We start from the raw sequence: 21,041 nt of genomic DNA on the forward strand, positions 1-21,041 counted from the left end.
CTGCTATTACTTTTGAACTGGGTTGGATTATTAACAACAAATTTCATAAGTGAATATATATACTCTGAGGATCCCTAGATCCTTAAATAGATGTCTGCAGCATGACCATGGGTGGGCTCCAGCAATTATTCTGATTACACATTTTTGAGCAATGAATACTTTTCTACTCAACGATGAATTACCCCAGAATATGATGCCATACGAAAGCAGTGAATGAAAGTAGGCATATTAAGCTAATTTACTGAGATTCTTATCACCAAAATTTGCGATAACCCTAATAGCATACGTAGCTGAACTCAAGACGTTTCAGCAGACCGTCAATGTGTTGTTTCCAGTTTACCCTCTCATCAATGGACACACCTAAAAATTTTGAAAATTACATATTTAGTTCTTGGTTTTTGGATGTTATTACTATACTTGTATCATCAGCAAAAAGAACTAACTTTGCATCTTCATCAATGCGAAATGGTAAGTCATTAATGTATATCAAGAACAGTAAATGACCTAAGATCGAACCCTGTGGGACCCCATACTTGATAGCCCCCCAGTTTGACGAATCAGCTGTTGTTTTAACATTACATGAACCACTTACTTCAACTTTCTGCATTCTTCCAGTTAAGTATGAATTAAACCATTTGTGCACTGACCCCCTCAAACCAGAATGATTTAGCTTATCTAAAAGAATTCCATGATTTACACAGTCAAAGGCCTTTGAGAGATCACAAAAAATACCAATGGGTGATGTCTGGTTATTCAGAGCATTTAATATTTGATCAGTGAAAGCATATATAGCATTTTCTGTTGAAAAGCCTTTCTGAAAACCAAACTGACATTTTGTCAGTAGTTTATTTTTACAAATATGGGAGGCTACTCTTGAATACATTACTTTCTCAAAAATTTTTGGTAGTGCTGTCAGAAGAGAGATTGAACGGTAGTTGTTGACATCCGACGTATCCCCCTTTTTATGCAATGGTTTTACAATGGCATATTTCAGTCTATCAGGGAAAACACCCTGCTCCAAAGAGCTATTACATACATGGCTGAGAATCCTACATATCTGTGGGGAACAAGCTTTAAGTACCTTGCTGGAAATGCCATCAATTCTGTAAGAGCTTTTACTTTTCAGTGAGTTTATTATTTTACTGATTTCAGAGGGAGAGGTTGATGGAATTACAGTTATTTCAAACTGCACAGGGATGGCCTCTTCGATTAATAGCCTTGCCTCTTCTAGTGAAGATCTAGATCCTATTTTCTTGTTATTAACCACAGAAGTTGCATGTAACACAATAGCACTGTGTGCACATGCGGAAGAGAAGCAGGGGAAAAACAGGAAATGTACCTGGGTGAAGCCGTGGGTTTTACGACATGATAAAAGCATTCAACAAAACTTGTTAGGTGAGCTTATAGTGGAGGACGTCAAGTCGTACATCAATTACTTAAGAATGGATGAGCATACATTTCTGTATGTGCTCAGTGAAGTGTAACCTCATTCATAAAGCACAATACTCACTTAAGAACTGCTATATCTGCAGAAGACAGACTCACTGAAACACTCCAATTCCTTGCTATAGGAGAGAGATAGGTTAGGTTAGGTCAGGTCAGGCCTCCAATCTTCCTAATCTATTTTCGTATTCAGGGTGCCTCAGGTTGTGAAGCACCTCATCAGCTTCATACACCTCTATTAATTTTGTAGTTGTCGGTACATACCAATTGTATTTACCGGCAATGTTTATAAAAACGTTACAAATGACAGAATGCTGCAATGATGCTAGCGCTTCACATGGTAACATGTCACATTGCAATGAACAGAAGACAAGTGACTTCTTTGATCAAATCTACAGTGAGGCCCTAGATTTGATCAAATATTTGATGACATTTGACAAAGTTCCCTATCATACCACCAAATTTCTTTGACAAAGATATTGGGCAAAGAAATCTGATAGTGTAATACCGGCCTTAGAGAATTTAAAATGGGAAACGGATAATTTTAAGTTAAGTGTAGTGGGAATTGGTGAACTGACAGCAGGAAGAACAGGAAATGCGGCCAGGCAAGTACAGGTTTTAAACTCTAAAACAAATATGGGAGATGTGTTGAGGAAGGGGAGGGAGAAGGTGAGGGCAGGGGGGGGGGGGGGGGGGGGGAGTAAGAGAATATGTATTGGGAGCAAAAATACGAAAGAGGAAACTGCCATGTAGAATTTTGCACAGGGCGCAATTTAATCATTTCTAAACTTGGTTTAAGAAGCATGAAAGAATGTTGTGCACATGGAGAGACTCAAAGAAACTGCAAGATATGAGATAGACTATTTAATGGTAAGGCAAAGATTTCCAGGGGAGATGTAGATCCTGACCCTAATTTACTGGTTATGGGTAGAAAATTGAGGAGATGGGACCTGGATAAACTGAAAGAATCAGATGTTGTTGGGAGTTTCAAAGGGAGCATTACGCAATAATTAACTAAAACTGTGGACAGGAATACAATTGAAGAAGAATGGGTAAGTATCAATGATGAAACAGTGAAGACATTAGAGGCAAAAATATGATGCCTAGCAGAAATCCTTTGATAATACAAGATATTGAATTTAATTGATGAAAAAAGGAGGTAAAAAATACAATAAGTGTATCAGATAAAAGGTAAAACCAATATCTAAAAAATGAGATTGAACAAAAATGCAAAATGCCTAGAGGAGAAATGCAAAGCTGTAGAAGCATGCATGGCTATGGGAAAGATAGACACCACCTACAGGAAATTTAAAAAAAAATCTTTGGAGACAAGAATATTTTAAGAATTTGGATGCCAAACTAGTACTAAGATAAGAAAAAAGAGTTGGAAGGAGTATATAGAAGGGCTGTACAAAGGAAAATACTGCAAAAATTTGACTGAACACTAAAAGACATTCTCAAAGGAAGCCTCTAGAGTAGACAACATTCCCTCAGAATTATTGAGATATTTGGGAGAGCCTGTCACTACAAAACTTTTCCACTTTCTATGCAATTTATATGAGAGTTCAAGAAGAATGTATTAACTTGATGTTCCTAAGAAGGCAGGTGCTGACATTTGTGAATATTTCCAAACTGTTATAAAACAAGTCATGATTGCAAATTACCACACAAACGGTTTACAGAATAATGGAGAAACTGGTAGAAGCTGAGCTCCGTTGTCAGCAGTTGGATTTTTGTCCCCTGAAAATAAGTATGGCTACCCATTCTGTCTCCTTGTAATTTCACAACTGTTTGACTCCATAATAAACTGGCGTGTAAAATTTAAGGATGAAAGTAACTTTCATATGATGTGTCAGTGTCAAGTAACATAGCTTGATAAAACCTGGACCATGCATAGAAATAACTGCTAAAATATAGCACAGAAGCTAACTGAAGGAAATATGTAATAGATACCAACATAAATGACACTTTCACTCAAAGACAGTAATTAGACTGAAGTCGCTGAGATTTATGTTGGTTCCCTGGATGTTACAAAAGGTGGGACATGGTTCTTAATAGGGTGTGTGACAGACAGCAGTGCATGCTCTGCAATATGCTCCCAAGCTGGCCACAAGGTTGGTAAGTTCTTGTGGTAGGGCATTCCATTCCTCCACCATCATAGCTGACAACTTGTGGATAGTCATTGATGCATGTGTAGGCTGCAATATGTCTCCCCACTGCATCTCACACCTGTTTGATGGTATTTAAAACAGGGGGAATGGCTGGGACAGTCCCTTAGTGGAATACCCTTCTGTTCCAAGAACTCCTCCATCTGCACTGTTTGATGTGATCGAGCTTTGTTTATCCATAAAAACTGAGTGCACCCCTGAACTGATGGACAGGGGTAAGTGCATATAAGTGTTCAAAGATGTGGAGATCAGTACACCCATGCAACATTATACCACACCACTCCCTAACACCTGCACTACCAAAAGGATAGTTCGACAGTGTTCCTGGGTGCATTAAATGTTCCCATTTCTCGCCATTTGATGGTACACCCAGAACTGCTACTCAGACTGAATGCTCACTTCTGAGAAGAATATGCAACCCCACTTCTCACTAGTCCAGTTTCTATGCTCTTGACACCATCATAAATGGTGCCATAAATATGTCAATGGAACAAAACGTACCATTAGTCAGCCAAAGAGACCACCCCATGCAGTCGCCATACCACCGTGGAGCATGAGATTGTGTGACTTGCTTTCCTGTTAAATACGGTTGCAAATGCACCTGCTGTTTGAGAGGGGTCCCTTCTTTCCTGTTGTACAATGCAGCGCTTATCTGCTGGTGTAGATGACCACGGTCGACTGCCTCCTCTCCTTCGCACAGCAGTGCCTGTGGTTTGGAATGCTCCCCATGCACATGACACAGTGCTGTGGGTAATATAAAAATCCTGGGCTACACTTGTCACACTTCATCCTAGTCAAGTTTCCCAATGATTCCTTTCCATGTGAAGTCATCCAAATGTTGTCCCTGGGCCATGTTGTAATGAAGAACACCACCACAGAGCATTGTGACTGCTTACTGATTGGCACACATTATCTTTTTCTATACCTTCATGCTGCAGGTGCTACAGTCACACTGACCTCGCACAGGTGACGTCCAACTTTTATGTGGATGACTGGTAGATCTATGACAACACACTCCCAAACCTACATTTATTTCATCTTCATCTTCTCTTCAGGTATTAGGCAGGAATTGCCTGTTACTGTTTGCCTGTTACTGTACCAATCTCTGTTGCAATCGCCCATGGCACTTATAATATCTCCCCTTTAAGGGAAGTCTCTCACTCTCCATTCTTTGTAGATGTTCATTCCATTTTCTTCTGTAATCTTGAATTTTATCGTTGAGGCTATAGATTTGCAGTTCTTCTCTAATATCTTGATTTCTTAGCCTGTCTCCTCTTGTGCAACCTTTAACACCTCTAAGGAATTTCATTTCTTGTGCCTGAATCTGGCTTTCTTGCTTCTTAGTAATCACCCATGGCTCACTTCTATAGAGCAGTGTGGGAACTGCAACAGTTTTGTAAAATTTAATTTGAATGTCTTTCCTGGTTTTGTTTTTTTAGGTTCCTGTTGATTGTTTCACATACCCAACTGATTTACTAAGCTTAATTTCAATATCTCTGCTGTAGCCATATGTTATTTCACATCCAAGATAACTGAGATGGTTTACTTGCTCTAAAATCTTCTAATCTATCACTATTTTGGTTCTTTCCTCATGAAGGCCATTGTCTTAGTTTTTCTTTTGAAATTTCCATGTTAAATTTTGCACTTATTTGTTATAGCAAGTAGATTCCTTTCTGAAGGTCATCTTCCTTATCTACTAGGATCACTGCATCATCAGCATATAGTAAATTATTTAAAAGAAAGTTCCTGTCTAGGTAGAAGCCTTTCTGAAATTCTGATTTCCATATATGTATTATTTCATTAATGTAGGCGATGAACAAAGTTGGGAGAACCAGCCGATGTCGCTGAGCGGTACTAGGTGCTTCAGTCCGGAACCGTGCTGCTGCTACAGTTGCAGGTTCGAATTCTGCCTCAGGCATGGATGTGTGTGGTGTCCTAAGGTTAGTTAGGTTTAAGTAGTTCTAATCTAGGAGACTTATGACCTCCTCAGATGTTCAGTCCCATAGTGGAGAGATTCAGTAGCCTTGTTGTACCCCTTTGTTAGTTGGTACCTCATTAATTGTTTTACCATTGAGATCTAGAGTGATATTTGTGTCTTGATGTAAACTTTTTATTGCATTTACTAGATGCTTTGGATATCCGCGATTCATCATTATTTCCCAAAGTTTCTGTCTATCAACATTGTCAAAAGCATTTTTAAAGCCAATAAAAGCAATGTGTGTTTCTTTATTATACTCTCTGTTTTTCTATTATTTGTTGTAGAATAAAAACTGCATCTATTATGGAACGTCCTTTTCTAAAACCCATTTGTTCCTCATACAGTATTGCTTCTGCTATGTTTTTAAGTCCTGTATTTAAAATCTTAGCATACACCTTGTATGCTGAGTCCAGTAAACCTATTCCTCTATAATTACTGCATAGGCTTTTATCTCCTTTTTAAAAATTGATATCACTCTAGCTGTTTTCCGGTCTTTAGGAATACTCTTCTTCTTCCAACATTCATTGAAGAGATGTAGCAGTCGTTGGTATAGCATCATTCCTACATATTTTAATAATTCATAATTAATGCCATCATTTCCTGTTGCTTTTGTGTTCTTAAGTGACGTTAGTGTAGATTTTAATTCGTCAGAATGTATTTCACCTAATCCTTTCTTGTCTAGTTGTTCAATTTCAGTTTCTTGTGCTGTATGATCATACTATAATTCGCTATAATGATTTATCCACTGTTCTTCTTCAATACTATTTATTTGTATCTTCTCTCTTTCTGTTATACCATGTAATTAATATATTATATCACATTACCTATCTCATTCTAAAATCTTGCAGAATAGTTTATCATCAGTTGCTGTCTTTCATGTTATTCTTTGTTACAGACTTGTGATGTGTTACAGAGACAGAAACGAGATTTAGAAGAAATTGGTAGAAACTGTGAATAATTGGCACCCTGCTCTATAAGATGAAATGGAGGGTAGGTCAGTTATGGCGCATAATGTACTCACTATTTTTCTTGGTCCTTTTTAGAAAGAAGTATGGGGCATGTGAATGCCCCTTCCCATACAGATTGTTTCTTTTTTGTGAAGATGTTGTAAACAGCCTCTAAGATGAATCAGGAACTACTTCTCCACTCATTCTAGTATGAAAAGCCTGAACACAGTTGTGCAAAATAAAATAAAAAAATCAGCAATGCTACTGCTCACAGTAACATTTTATTACCAAGAGTAGTAAGCACCAAACATAATGTGAACTATGGAAAAAGGCAAAGCCAACTACCATTACACACAGAACACCATTACATCTGACCACTAAAACACTTACAGCCTAGTCTTAGAAATTCTGTCAGTTCAGAAAATGATGGATGGGGACACCAAAAATTAATGTGTACATTGTATATGTTATTTGTCGTAATTTTTGGCAGTGGTTTTACAGTTTTCTTAAACAAATTTTCCTTTTGATACAGTTAATAGAGGTATTAACAATGCAGTGCAACTACAGTTTGAGAAGCAAACTCATCAACTCAGACACTGTAGGTACACAATTTTCTGTTTTGTTTATCAAATTTATAGCTCACAGGATCATCTGCAAAGTGATTAGGTATACTAGTTTCTAAATCGTAAATACAAAATCATTATTCATCTTGTGGAACTTTTATTGCTAATTACATGTAGCAAAGTTTTCAGATATAATGCATACATAAAATTATACGACAACAGATCTTTGCCGTTGTGCTACGTGAACAAACCAACAAATACTGACAGAAAATTATAAATAATTATTTCTTGGAAAGTCAAGCAGGAAATTTATTCAACATCTTGATTTTCTATCAAGCAAATAGCAAGAAAAATCAAAATCATAATCACATCATAGATAACAACAGCACAACAGAAACTACATTGGATTTGTATCACAGAGTTAACAACACAAAAAGCTTATGGAATGTCACTTTAAGCACTAATTGGTTATCAGGCACAGTGTGTTACAGTCTTACCACTTCATTACATAGCAGTTCTGATAATGGAGGTGATTCCTCCCCACCCACCCTAGAGACACATTGAGCACTATTGGAATATACAGGAAAACAACTCTAAATTTAAAGTTTCATCTGATAACAGTTACTCTTACGTTGTCACAAACAATGAAATACATGAGATCATTAAAACCAACACTAATAATTCAGAGCAGAAACAAAATACTAAGTAAATATGATTTCAATTTTTGGGCATTAAATTCAAAATTAAACAGCAGTTTCTGCAAGAAGCTATTATACAGGTACATCAGATCTGTAGTAAACATAATAAATTACATACGCAGCAAAAGAATAAAAATTAGCTTAACACATCTCTAGACAAAAATCAACTGAATTATGAAAGCACAGCATTAGCCTCACCTCTTTTAGGACAATATAATAAACAGACTTCATTTTATTACCACTTTGATTCATTTCATGTCTTGTTATATATTAGGGTACTGACATGCCAATGAATAGAACTTTTTTCAAGAATAATAAGAAAATTGATATTATTAAAAAGTCAACATTAAAATGAAGCCTGCAAGGAATTATGTTGAAAAATTGGTGGGGACTAAATGAACTATGTTAAAAATTGGTGGGGACTAAATGAACTATGTTGAAAAACTGATGGCAACTAAATTTCATATTTCAGAATAAGGCATTCCAGTTTTTAATTTCTTTATTTGATTGTTTTAGGAAATTGTGTTTGTTTCACAATAACTAAGCATCTTTAGTCTGTATAATGGTAACTGCCCTGAACTGATTTTAAAGCTCCTGCCCCAATATTCATAAACCAACTCTGTGCCATGGAAACCATAGTGCTTATACCTTTCCATTTAGAGTTTTTTGACTAATGGAAATGGCTTCGTTGCTTCCAGTACATTTGGAAACCTTCTTAATTCTCAGTTTTTTATGTACTTATGTTCACTATGATGGAGTTAAGGAAAGAGAAAAAAAGAGAAAAAATCACACACACTCTTCCAGGTGACAAAACACATCATCACTGACTCACTTAAGTTTGACACTAAAAATCTTGAAAAACATTTCTTGACAAAGGAGCCTGTATACAGTCTTTGGAAGGAAATGTCATGCGCGCAATCTAAAAAATTATATTTGGAGCTTTATAATCACACTTTGTTTTGCTGTCAAATACAAATTAAGTATATGTACACGCAGTATATATTACTATTTTTCAATGTAAACACAGTTTAGCAGTCCATAAAAACTGATGAATGTCACACTGACGAAAATAAAAATTCACGATTACTATTCACAGTCGTACATGGCACTTGCCTATTTCGATAGTTCACTTCTCGTCTATTTTACAAACAATATACAAATATTTACAGTTGCTCATATTTTACACACGACATCACACTTCACTACGAATTGGGAGGGGGCGGTCTCCGATCGTAATCTCTCTCATAATCTCTTCGGTAATCCCTTTCCTTCCCCCCCCTCCAGTCAGGGGGAAAACCGCAGCCAGGGCCAGCAACACCCATTGGTCCAAACCTTTCCCTGGCATAATGTGATGGAGGAATTTCACTGGGAGAATAGCCAGGGCCTCCAGAAAATGATGAAGGAGGGGGAATATAGTGATTGCCATAGTTTGATGGTCCTGCTGCATGGAATCTGTAATGCAGTTATTTACTTCAGTTACATTTGCAGAAAAACAGTCTTGTGTTTTAGTGTTTTATATCAAGGAAAGCACAACATTTCAATCTACTTTATTGACAGAGGAAAAAAAAAAGAGGTACCTTCTTTTATCCATTCGATGATTTCGATCCCTTTCTCTGTGGTAAGAGCCCCCAGATCCGGGTGGACGCTGGTAACTGTCATACCTATCACGCTTGTGTTCACCAAATCTATAACATTAGAATAAAATTAATTAATAACAATAATGGAAAAAGGAGTCACAGAACATGTAGGAAATTTTCTTAAGCTAATGCCTGAGAAACTATTTCAACAAAGACGTGTGTGTGTGTGTGTGTGTGTGTGTGTGTGTGTGTGTGTGTGTGTGTGAGAGAGAGAGAGAGAGAGAGAGAGAGAGAGAGAGAGAGAGATTGAGAGAGAGATAGGGGGGGGGGGGGGGGAGAGAGAGAGAGAGAAATTCTGACTTCGAAACCGAGGTACTGAGCAGTTGAGGAAGTGGTTGGTATTGCCATCCCCAAATTAAGGAAAAATGGTGGAGAGCGTAGGGAGGGAGCTGGCGGTCTTCTAGAAGTTGACAAACATACTCCATTCATATTCGTGGGGGGGGGGGGGGGGGGGGGGGGGGGGAAAGCACTGAGTATCAATGGAAAGTTCTCGCTGGAATATCAAGAATATTATGAAAAGAATAGACTGCTAGTCACCATAAAGATGACACACTGAGTTGCAGACAAACATGATGAACAGACTGTTAAGTATAAGCTAAAGATTCCTTCTGGAAAGAGAAACGCAAACACATTCACACAAGCAACCACACCTCATATATTCACATTACTGCTATCTCTGGCCAGACTCTGGTACTCTGCCTCTAAAGCCTATACACTTGCATTCAGGCCTGGCTCTGGCCAGAATTAGCACTAATGTGTGTGTGTGTGTGTGTGTGTGTGTGTGTGTGTGCGCGCGTGTGAAGTGTGAGGCTTTGGCCAAAGGCCTATATGTAACAGTCTTTTCATTGTGCCTGTCTGCAACTCAATTTGTCATCTTTAAGGTGAGTATCAATCTATCCCTTTCATGATATTGGTGAAGGAAGACACAAGGCATGGAAAAATTCTTGCTGGTTTCACACAGGCCTAAAGGACTGGACAGTGTTTGATATTTTCTCAGCAATGAAAAGGCACATAAATTACCTTTCCGCAATTTTTTTATTGGCAGCAAGGGAAATCAGCACTTTCTCACTCCCATGCCAATTCTTGAATGTTGTTGCTATAGGAGTTTTTCAAAATACCTCTCATGTCAACATGCACTGAATTTTATATTTGATTTGTACTGGGTGAAACTCCTTAATCATTATACAATAATGTTACTACTTAAATTGGCAACAGAATTCTGCATCTTTTGGGCTCAAGCAAAGAAACATTATGGCATGTTTTGGCTGTACCGATTCCTTCCCTTACTCACTTACACATGCAGGCAAATTCATTAAGCAAACGGAAGACTAATACAGTTTTCAGATGCTGCTATCAGAAATCGATACTTACAGAAACTTTAACACTGATCACTTGTAAGTACCCTAACATCTCTCATCATTTGGAGCATTCTTTTTTTGCAATGAATCTATGAATTTTGATTTTACAGAAATCAGTTTCAAAGTAACACAACAGTGCCTATGATTAAAGCTGTAGTAAGTAGATCCTGCACCCTTAGCAGAACTGCCAAAGCTATGCGTCCTCCCTCCCCGCCCCTCCCCCCATAAATTACCTTTCGGCAATTTTTTCTACAAAGATTTAGTGAATTTTATCATTTAGTAAAAAGGCACAATAAAGTGACGCAGTATTGACAAATATACTTACCAGTAAATGAAATACAGTGAGGAAAAATATTGCAGACAACAAACTGAATGTATCACTGTGATAATAAAATTATACATTGTACAAACTTTATAAAGAAACTGGAAGTAAAAAAAATATATACCTTATTGTTTATGGCCACTAGTATACACTGGTTTTGTTATAATGTGTACTAAAAAACTGATTTTATTTGCTGCTCGTAAATTACTGATAGTTGATAAATTATTAATTAGGATTAAAAGAAAAGAAGATACAATTAAAAGCTGAGAAAATATTCCTTTCAGAAATTGTGTTTTTACTATAATTTTGCCCTGCATTGCCTTGCTTTGAGTGAAGTAAACTCAGGTATTATGTCACTGGAGTCAAGTTTAGCAGCTGTATTGTATCTAACAACAACATAGCTAAATTTGACAGTCTGCATTCACCCATAATTGACCTTAAGTAGGTTTCTATTACCTTCAATGTGCTGAAACCTCATTCACTGTGTACTGTAGTCACTGGCATTGTCATAAATATCCTCAAAGCTATTTTGATAATCATCTCGTAAACTATCCAAATGGGAAGCTGTGTCAACTCTTTCACCTGGATCTTGACAGCAGCTATTTCATTAACTAGCTACATGGTGCCAATACCTTTGCTACATTTGGCACCAAAATCAGCTGCATCCTTTTCAAGATAAGATACGGAGCTTCCATTTAGAGAACTTCCAGACAAGAAAATTCTATTGAATAATACGTTTGTTCGCGTGAACATCTTTCGCAGCAGCTGTTAACATCTGTTATTATAGGTTATCTTTTTAATTAGACTGCAGTCAGCTCAAGACAGATAACCTATAACAACAAATTCTACTGAATACTTTGAAACAGTGCATCACAAACAGTTTCTCAGCACAGATCAAGTGTTCCGTTTCTCCAACCTCCCTCTCCACCTTTCTCAAAATGTTAACAGTAAAACCACACTGGATGGGTATAAAATTACGTATTTCCACCCACCTTCTTGCCACAGCTGTTTGTATTTTTTTGCCAAAACAGGTGGCAAATTCAATGCTATATCAGGGTAGCACTCTTTCTTTGCAGTGAATTATCAGCAGAGTCCAGCTGCTTCATTTTTTGCTACAAACTCAGAGATTCATATGAGCAGATCCTCTGGAACATTACACCAATGAAGTGCAATCACGTATCTCTCTAGCCCATTAACATTTCCAATCTGTTATTTAGTGTTTGTTACAAAAGATAACTCTCACTCATAATTTGTGAATATATTGTTCTTGGTGAACCTCCTAAAAATATTATTGAAATTTCTTTGGTTATTACCTTCAGAGTGACTCTTCATGTAGTGTAGTTTTACAGGCAGGTTAAAGTGTAAAATTTAAGAGTGGAGATTGCAACTGTGTATACATTCATGTGATAAGCCTTGTTTTATCATCTCATGATTACAGTTTGCATATGAGTTACCCATAACATCCAAAGCTTGAACTGACACTGTAATAATCTTTACAGCATAACAACTTAATAGTGAAAATAATAAGTTTAAAATTTGAGAACACAGCCATGTCAATTGGAAAAGTAATACAGGGTATAGATATCTACCGATGAAAGCATTATATTCATATGTGTACACACAGTCACGCTCAATTTAGCCTGTGAGCTTATACTGTTCTGCTACATTGTTTAGCACACCGAAACAGAATACCTGTAAAGGGATGTACTCCCTTGGGGTAACAGTAGCATGCACAGTGATTAATATTACTTGCCAAAGCAAACTTTAGATTGATCGGTTTTAAGCAATGTTGCAAGTACCTCCAAGAAACAGAAACAGATCCTAACACTCCGACTCGAGTATTCATACAAGTAAATGTGGGCAGGAAACTTGCACTCTATAGTTACCACTTCAAGAATGAATGAGACACGCTCAAACACGGCAGGCAGTCAGTTGCATATGGGCTGGTGCTGCACAAGCTGTGCTTTGTCTACCAAGGAATGGCCACTTGTTAAATTTATCATAACATTGACCACTAGTGAAGCCACACACGTGAATGTGATGACAGTAAAGATTTGTGTCTCTTTATGATACTGACAGTTTTGTGATAAAATAAAGCTTCTATAAGAATTTTCCTCACTCTAAATTTCAACAGCTTCCATGCTTGGAACCATGATTGCACCTATGTTCCAAATAATACACCTGAGTGTGATATTTGTTTCTGCAACAAAGAGAAGTAAAACAACTTACTTGACTTCAAACTTTTGTATGCACTTCTCATCACCTTTTCCACTGGCATGTGTCCTTCCATCTCCTTCTGATCTTCTGTAAATGCAATGGCATCAACTGCAAGTTGCTGCACCTGTATGTGAAGACTTTCCTGTTTGCATAGCGAGGTGACAATGCACACTGCTTTCTCAATAGGAACGTGGCTGTACCTAGTACTGTGACCAGGGCAGTTCCCACTATGGCCACGTCAACATTACAGTGACCACGTCAGTTCCCACTATGGCAACATCAACGTATCACTTGTCCACTAATACTAACCTTAATAAGATAGCAGTGTGAAGGACATGTTTCAGAATGGCTACTCTCTCTTCCAATGTTCTGATGATGACATAACAATAACTTCGTCACAGGCAATGCTGGAAGAGGTGTATAAGTGGAAACAGGATTACAGCTTGGCCAAATGAAGTGTGTGCCTGGAGGCAGAATTGTGCCATCTTGTACTGCAGCAAGAGGGAGAAAGAGCTGTTCGAGAACTCAGTGTAAACAGAAAATAGAACGATCAGAATGCTTCTCCTCTGCAGACAAATAATACAAATTTGTAACAAACAAAGGCATCTTGGGATTACCGAAAACAATTTAATGATGAGGAAATGTCAGAGCATGTACACAGTAATATCAAAGTTAACATTTATGTCCTGTTGCTTTACAGTACTGTAACTCAAAGAAATCAAATATGATGCCCAAACTAGCTTTGCAAAGACATATCATGCTCAAAGTGTTTATTTGCTATGGCACTGCTAATAGGAAACACAGAGAATACAATTTACCAATGTACATCACTTCTACTGAACATAAACGAGAAAACAAATACTAGAATTCTAGATGACACCACACAAGCCAAGATAAGCTGTGGCCTTAGACAAGGGTGTCCACTGTCATCAACACAATTTCAGTTTTATGTTGATGTCATTAATGATTGGTAGAAGAAAATACCCATATATTTCAAAATGAATGACATCACTCTAAATAAAATGCTCTCTGCGATTTATCAAGTGATTTTAGCAGACTCAGAGGACGATCTCCAATGACGATAACATATACTTGTGAAAGTAGCGCAGGAATATAATTTGAATATCCCTACAATAAAGACTGAAGTGATGGTATTCCAAAGAAATGAGCTAATCTTGACCGATATAGTTATCACCAACAAAACATCTGAGCAGGTCAACAAGTTTTATATCTAACAATGAGTTGCAATGTTACCTGTTTGTCACATCACTACATCACTTCAAAAAGCTACAAAAGTCTCAGATTTAGTGTGGAACAATAAAGTGGGATTTTCAGAATAGCACACAGGAGAAACTTGCAATATTTTAAAAAGTAATGGCCTTGGCAAAACTGCTTTGTGGAAATGAATGCTGGATGGACTCTAATGAAACAAGAGACCAGAGGTATAGAAAGTGCAGAAATAAAATTCCTTAGAAGCATGATGGGTTGCACTTCATTGGATGAGAAAGGAAGTGAAGACATTAGAAGAGAACTTAAGACATTTAACTTCAATGAGGAAATAATAAAATACAGACTGAAATGGAGGGAACATGTGGCAAGAATGTATGGGGTGAGAATACTACAGATGTTGCTCAACTACAAGCTGAAACATATAAGCAGCAATGTTGAATGGCCATAGAGGAGGTGGCTAGATCAATACTTCTGAGGGCAGAACAAAGCAATAATACTTTAATCCTTGATCATAATGATGCTTCACACCTGTTGTGTTGCATGTACAGACTTTGAGTATGTTGTTACACCACTGAAAAAAACTTGCATAGTAGCGATGCTGAAATGTGAGTAAGTGTTTCATTCTTACTAGGATAACAACAACATACCTAATGCATTAGTAAGGGCTACTTCCAGTGCTCTTACAACACCATGTACTTGAGATATGCCAGGGCCTATTGCAGAGAATAGGTTTGTTTACTTGAGCAGTCTACTTAGATGAACAGAATCAGAAAAATGACTAACAACTCCTGTAATATTATAAAACTGCCACAGGAGGTCCTCTCCTCCCACCTTCCTGCCCAACAGCAGCCGTGAAAGTACTGTCTGGAGGGACACGTAAATTACTTATCCCCACCTTTTATGGCAGCTTCCTCAAATGTCACATTTCCCTCCAGTACTGAGTCAGCAGAAATTGGCAAAAGTCTGATGCCTTCAGTCAAAGAGTATATTTGTTTCAGCATGCGCCAACCTTTGAATCTTACAAAACCCACCAGCTACGGACAATGCCAGGGTAAAGTAGCTGCAAGAACATCGTTGGATATGAGTGAGCTGTTCGGCGGCAGCTATGTGAACCAAACACAATGCTGCTAAATAAATAATGTTAGCAACAGATGGCTCTTGGATAGTAGTCATGTGTTTATCAGCAGTAACTTTCAGAGTCTTTAAGCAGTTTAAGTCCCTTCAAATGCCCACTTACTTTATAAATGAGTCAATAAAATAGCTTCAGATATGTGATTACTTTATAAATGAGTTAATCTGTTAGAGTTAGATATTTGATGTTAAGCATGTAAGCTAGAAAAAGTTCAGAAAATATCTGAAATTATGCTTAGAGTTTGTTGGAACTTGTTAAATGTTCTCATTATGGATTACTAGATGAATAGAGAGCTGGTAACTTGAGCTTCATTTTAAGTAAAAGCAAGTTTTTCATTCATCTCAGTGTTTATGACATCATGTCTCCTGAACTTTGTCATACAATGTTATAACTTTGCAGGTATATTCAGTGGTATAAGTTGATCTGCAAAGTGTGTTACAAATAGAGTTTGTAGTAAAGAAGCCTAATGCTGGAGTTTCACTGCAAGAACAGTGAAGATGTAGTAAGTGCTGAACTTTTGTCCTTACGTCTTTAATGGGAGCAGTTAGGATGGGAAGGAGAGTTTAGATTTGTCTGTGAGAAAAAATTTCATAAAGAATTGAAATTTTGTTTAAAGTTTAGTATTTTGAACAAGGCTGTGCTTCAGTAACTGTCAGATATCAGTAAATGAATCCAAAGCAACCAACCAGTTGCAACAAAAGGTGGTTTTATTCAACCTTTTACCATGGTTTTGACGGATGTAAACCTGTCTTCTTCAGAAAAAGCTTGTAACAAAATATCACATAGGAAATCAAAATAATGAAGTAATCTGACATTTATCCAATGAAAATATTCTGTCAGTGCACATCATTATGGGCATTATAAGATATGCTGGCCCCTACAATCTGGATTTGCAAGTAAAAGTAGTTAAAATCCAGAAAGAGAAACCATCAAATGGATTTTAACTACTTTTACCTCATGTTAAAAGTTTAACACAATAAGAGAAGCATTACATTTAGAAACTGTGTGTCTGTCTTGAAGCAGCATAACTGGCAGTATACAAATACACAGACTTTATTGATCCAGTATTTAACAATGAGAGTGCTTAATGACTTCCAACAAACTTTACACATAATTTCAAATGTAAAGAAGGCTAATCCAGTTGCAGACAGGCACAATTAAAAGACATGTACATATTTTTTTGGTCACACACACACACACACACACACACACACACACACACACACACTGCCAATTCCATCATCTTGCGCTGAGATGCAGGAACTGGCAATCATGTGTACGTCAGGTGTGCTTGCTTGTGTGTACAAATGATGTGTGTCTCTCTTTTATTGATGAAGGCCATGGGCGAAAGCTTTATGTAAGTGTCTTTTAATTGTGCCTGTTTGCAACCTGACGTGTCTTCTTTACAGTAAGAAGCAATCTGTCTTTTCCTACATTGTTGATATTCCTACACAGAGTTTCCATTGTTTGATTTACAAAACTTATTCTCACTGACACCCACCAAGGTAATAGCCTGCAACAAAATGTAAAGCAAACACAGTGTAATGTGGGCCACTGACCACTAGTAAAGCAGCAGGGTACATTCGGTCATGATGAACAGAGCCTCACGTCATTGCCTCTTGCCCATCTCCATAATTACTGCTGTTCTCCAGCTCTGAATTCAGTTGGTCATTAGGTTTGGTGGTGTTCATAGCAAAGCACTTGATTCAATGATTATTATGGTGTAGTGACATCCATATATTAAATGTTCCAGCACGTCTCATGAATATGCAGCTTGTCGTTCCTGAGATGGCAACAGTGAAATAACCATGACCTGCCACTTGTATGACTCGCATTACCCACCTACCACATCACTGATGGTGAGGTTGAGAGTCCTCCAATACCAGTACATCTTGCAGTGTTTATTGAACTAATTTCATTGGCACTGCTGGGTGAGAGGGCCGTCCGGAGCTTCAATATCTGATTGGTGCTGCAGGCATTTCTCTTTCGGTGCTGCAGGCACTTCCGGGTACCAGGACCTAACTGTCTGCTGAGGCCAGGATCAGCTGACTACATGGCTTACAACAAGGAGGTACATCCCAGTGAGTCACAGCAGGTTACCATCATCTTCCAGAATGGGATCGAGGAACAATGACACAGTGTGGGGGAATAATATCACACTAAAGCTTCATCTGCCAGACAGCAGCTCGCAAGACTTTGGCCAAACAGCTGGTTTAGAAGCCTTTGCTACCACAAAAGCCGAGCCAACAACAGAAGTTAGCGAAATTCCCCTGTGGCACTGACAGAAGGTGTCAGCTGGGGCTGATGTGATGACGTAGAACTGCAAATCTGAAAGACTAAATATTAACTTGCTTATCATGGTTTACTAGTGCCAAAAGACATTCAACAGGTTTCACAACACCATTCTGACTATGAGATGAAACCACTCAGTACCCCTACACTTCTTTACTACAAACTCTATTCACAACATAGTTTTCAAACAATATCCACCCATGTCACTGAATGTACCTGCAAAATCATATCATTATACAACATGTAGTTCAGAGGTATTACATCATAAACATTGAGATGTGTGAAAAATTTCCTTTTGCTCAAATTAAATACCAGATTACCCAGATCATATTCATCTAGTATTTCATAATAAGAGCACTTTGCAACTTCCAATAAACCCTAATCACAATTTAAAACATTTTCTAAATTTTCTCTCACTTGCATGTCAAATATTTAATACATTAAATCATTTCTTAAGTAATCACATATTTGAAGCTGTTTTATATGAGAAAGTTTGATTCTTTAAAGAATCAGGGGTTTACTGGTAATTGCTACTTGGAGGAAGATGCACATCAGAAATGACACCTTGACAATAGCGTGCATTCACAGTGACAGGAAATATGCTTCTTCTCATATGCAGAAGATAGTAAAATGAGGGATAGGTGCACTCACGCACCACTCTGCTAATTTTGAAACTGCTTTTCTTTGTTGTTGTTTCCGCAGTCCGTTTTTGTGTCCATCACCACTCTATGCTTACACCTTTGACTAGGGTCTTATGTTGCTGCACTTTCAGTGTGGTCCTGCCTATAATGATTCTAAGAAAGAATGTGAATACTAATCGCTATGTTCATACTTGGTGGTTAATTACAAAACAGTGTATTTGTATTTTCCTTTTTGCCTTTGTTGTTTCCTTTGGCTAAAAGAGACGTGTGGTATCATTAGAAGAGATTTATTTCACAAAGAGAGAGAGCTGTACGTAAAAGACAGCCATGGTCAAAGACCCAGAACATGACAAAATATAGGAATTTCTCAGGGCATGTTCAACAACACAGCCAGAGATATGTAGGTTTGCCTTACCTAAGATTCAGTACATCACATTACATTAGTCTTATTCCAATGATCCTGTTGAAAGGGGTCTCTGGGATGTGGTGAATAGTCAAAGATGTACATTTTATTCAAGTATAGTAAACGAAACGACTTAGTGTTATGAAATTTTACTGTATTAAAGTGATAATGTTACTAATAAAATTACCTAAAACATTAACTTCTTTGGAGATACTTTTGAATAGAGTAGGAGATGCCCTACAAAAGGCCTTTAATTCAGTCTTAAAGTTCACTGCATTACCTTCAAGACATTTAATATGCTTTTGCAATTTTTGAATACCCGTGTTGTCATGTACCTGACTCATTTCTGAACTAATGTTAAGCCCATGAAGTCTTTGTAGAGGGTGTTTCAGTCCTCATGTTATACTATGGTTCACACTATTTTTGAAAGAAGGGAAATCCTGATGCTGACGTGGGACACCAATGAACATATATATTGTGAGACAGCTGTTAAAATACCATGATATAATTCTTATAATATGCTTTTGTATTATGAGAATACTACCCTCTTGAAGAGAATATACCTCACAATATAGTTCTGTAACTCATTAGTGAATGAAAATGTGCATAAGAAACTAGTTTCTTGCCGGATGTGGTGGTCGAGCGGTTCTAGGCGCTTCGCGTGACTGCTACAGTCTCAGTTTCAAATCCTGCCTCGGGCATGGATGTCTGTGATTTCCTCAGGTTAGTTAGGTTTAAGTAGTTCTAAGTTCTATGGGACTGATGACCTCAGATGTTAAGTCCAATAGTGCTCAGAGCCGTTTGAACCAAACTAGTTTCTTTATTTTTAAAGCACTTATTGCAGTAATCATGGATACTGCAAATGCAGCTGAACAAAATGTGCTTCAATAATTTTAGGGTGTGGGTTTTTCAATTAAAAGTTGTATTCTGTTGTAGTCCCAAAAACTTAACCTCTTTCAACTTCCTAAATTTTGCTGTTTGTGAAGTTTTATGATAAGTACTGAACTGTATGTACTGAGCCTTGTCAAAATTGACAGATAATCCATTTGCCTCAAGCCAGCTTTTGATTCTATTGGCTCCATTTTCAGCAAGAATATTTCCACTACTTTTTCTTCCTATACATGTATCATGTATGTAATGAACAAGAATTTTAATATTCGCAAAATGCAACTGGCAGATCATTTATATTTTTGTGAAATAACGGAGGACTCAAAATAGAACTGCAGTACACTGCTTCAAATTCATACTGGAAAATAAGAGACATGGAATTAATACACTTCACTTTCTGTCAGGCAGATAAGATAAAGGAAACATCAAACTACTGTATGTACCACTTCATAATATTTTAACAGCTTAAAAATAAAGGGAAGTTGTTCTCAGCATCGGGATTGGTTTGGACAGTACAGTGTTTATCACTGCACACAATACTGCAGTTGGTAGGCCTTCAGCTTTCTTTCACCCGAGAAGTGGCTCATCTATCTAATCACAGGAGTAACCACTGTTTATGCTAATGTAACTTTACGTAACACTACTTTCTACAAAAATCTGTAAGGACATTGAATGTCCTCAAGACTACTGTTTTGGAAACAGCTACACAGAGAAATATCAAATTCATTTTCACTACACTTATTTCGCACTTTATTACGGTTACTGGTTTTGGCTTTATCCATCTTCATATAAGTTACAGCAATTTTTTTCCATTTATTTTTATTATGGTTATAGCTGTAAAACTTAAATAAATATTCAGGTCAATCTTTAATGTTAGCTCATGTGTTTTTTAAATGACTGTTTATTTTAAAAGAATATTATTCAGTGCATGAAACATTATGAAGCACACTATCTGTCTTGTCTACATATGATTACATAAAGGCACCAATACAGTCCATCTGTAGCGCTTTAAATTGTGATGTTTACTTACTATAGAGAAAAATTTATGACAGACAGTGGGAAAAATTGCTATGTTTGTACATAGTATCTATGTTACTCACAGAGGCTACACAAAAGTGAACTGC

General features: G+C 37.3%; 1 protein-coding gene across 2 annotated transcripts in view; it reads right to left on the reverse strand.

Annotated features, from left to right (window-relative positions):
- Nucleotides 1–7,236: 7,236 nt before the first annotated feature.
- The window catches only part of LOC126272430 (chromodomain-helicase-DNA-binding protein 1), a 112,972-nt gene continuing 99,167 nt past the window's right edge, over nt 7,237–21,041 (reverse strand). For both annotated transcript variants that reach the window (XM_049975299.1, XM_049975300.1), the window contains exons 29-30: nt 9,375–9,482; nt 7,237–9,249 (exon numbers count right to left, since the gene is read on the reverse strand). In XM_049975299.1, coding sequence (XP_049831256.1) covers nt 9,000–9,249; nt 9,375–9,482 — 358 coding nt within the window. In that variant the 3' untranslated portion in view covers nt 7,237–8,999. The remainder of the gene's footprint in view (nt 9,250–9,374; nt 9,483–21,041) is intronic.

The sequence above is a fragment of the Schistocerca gregaria genome, chromosome 5 (genome assembly GCF_023897955.1).
Source record: "Schistocerca gregaria isolate iqSchGreg1 chromosome 5, iqSchGreg1.2, whole genome shotgun sequence".
Taxonomy (NCBI): domain Eukaryota; kingdom Metazoa; phylum Arthropoda; class Insecta; order Orthoptera; family Acrididae; genus Schistocerca; species Schistocerca gregaria.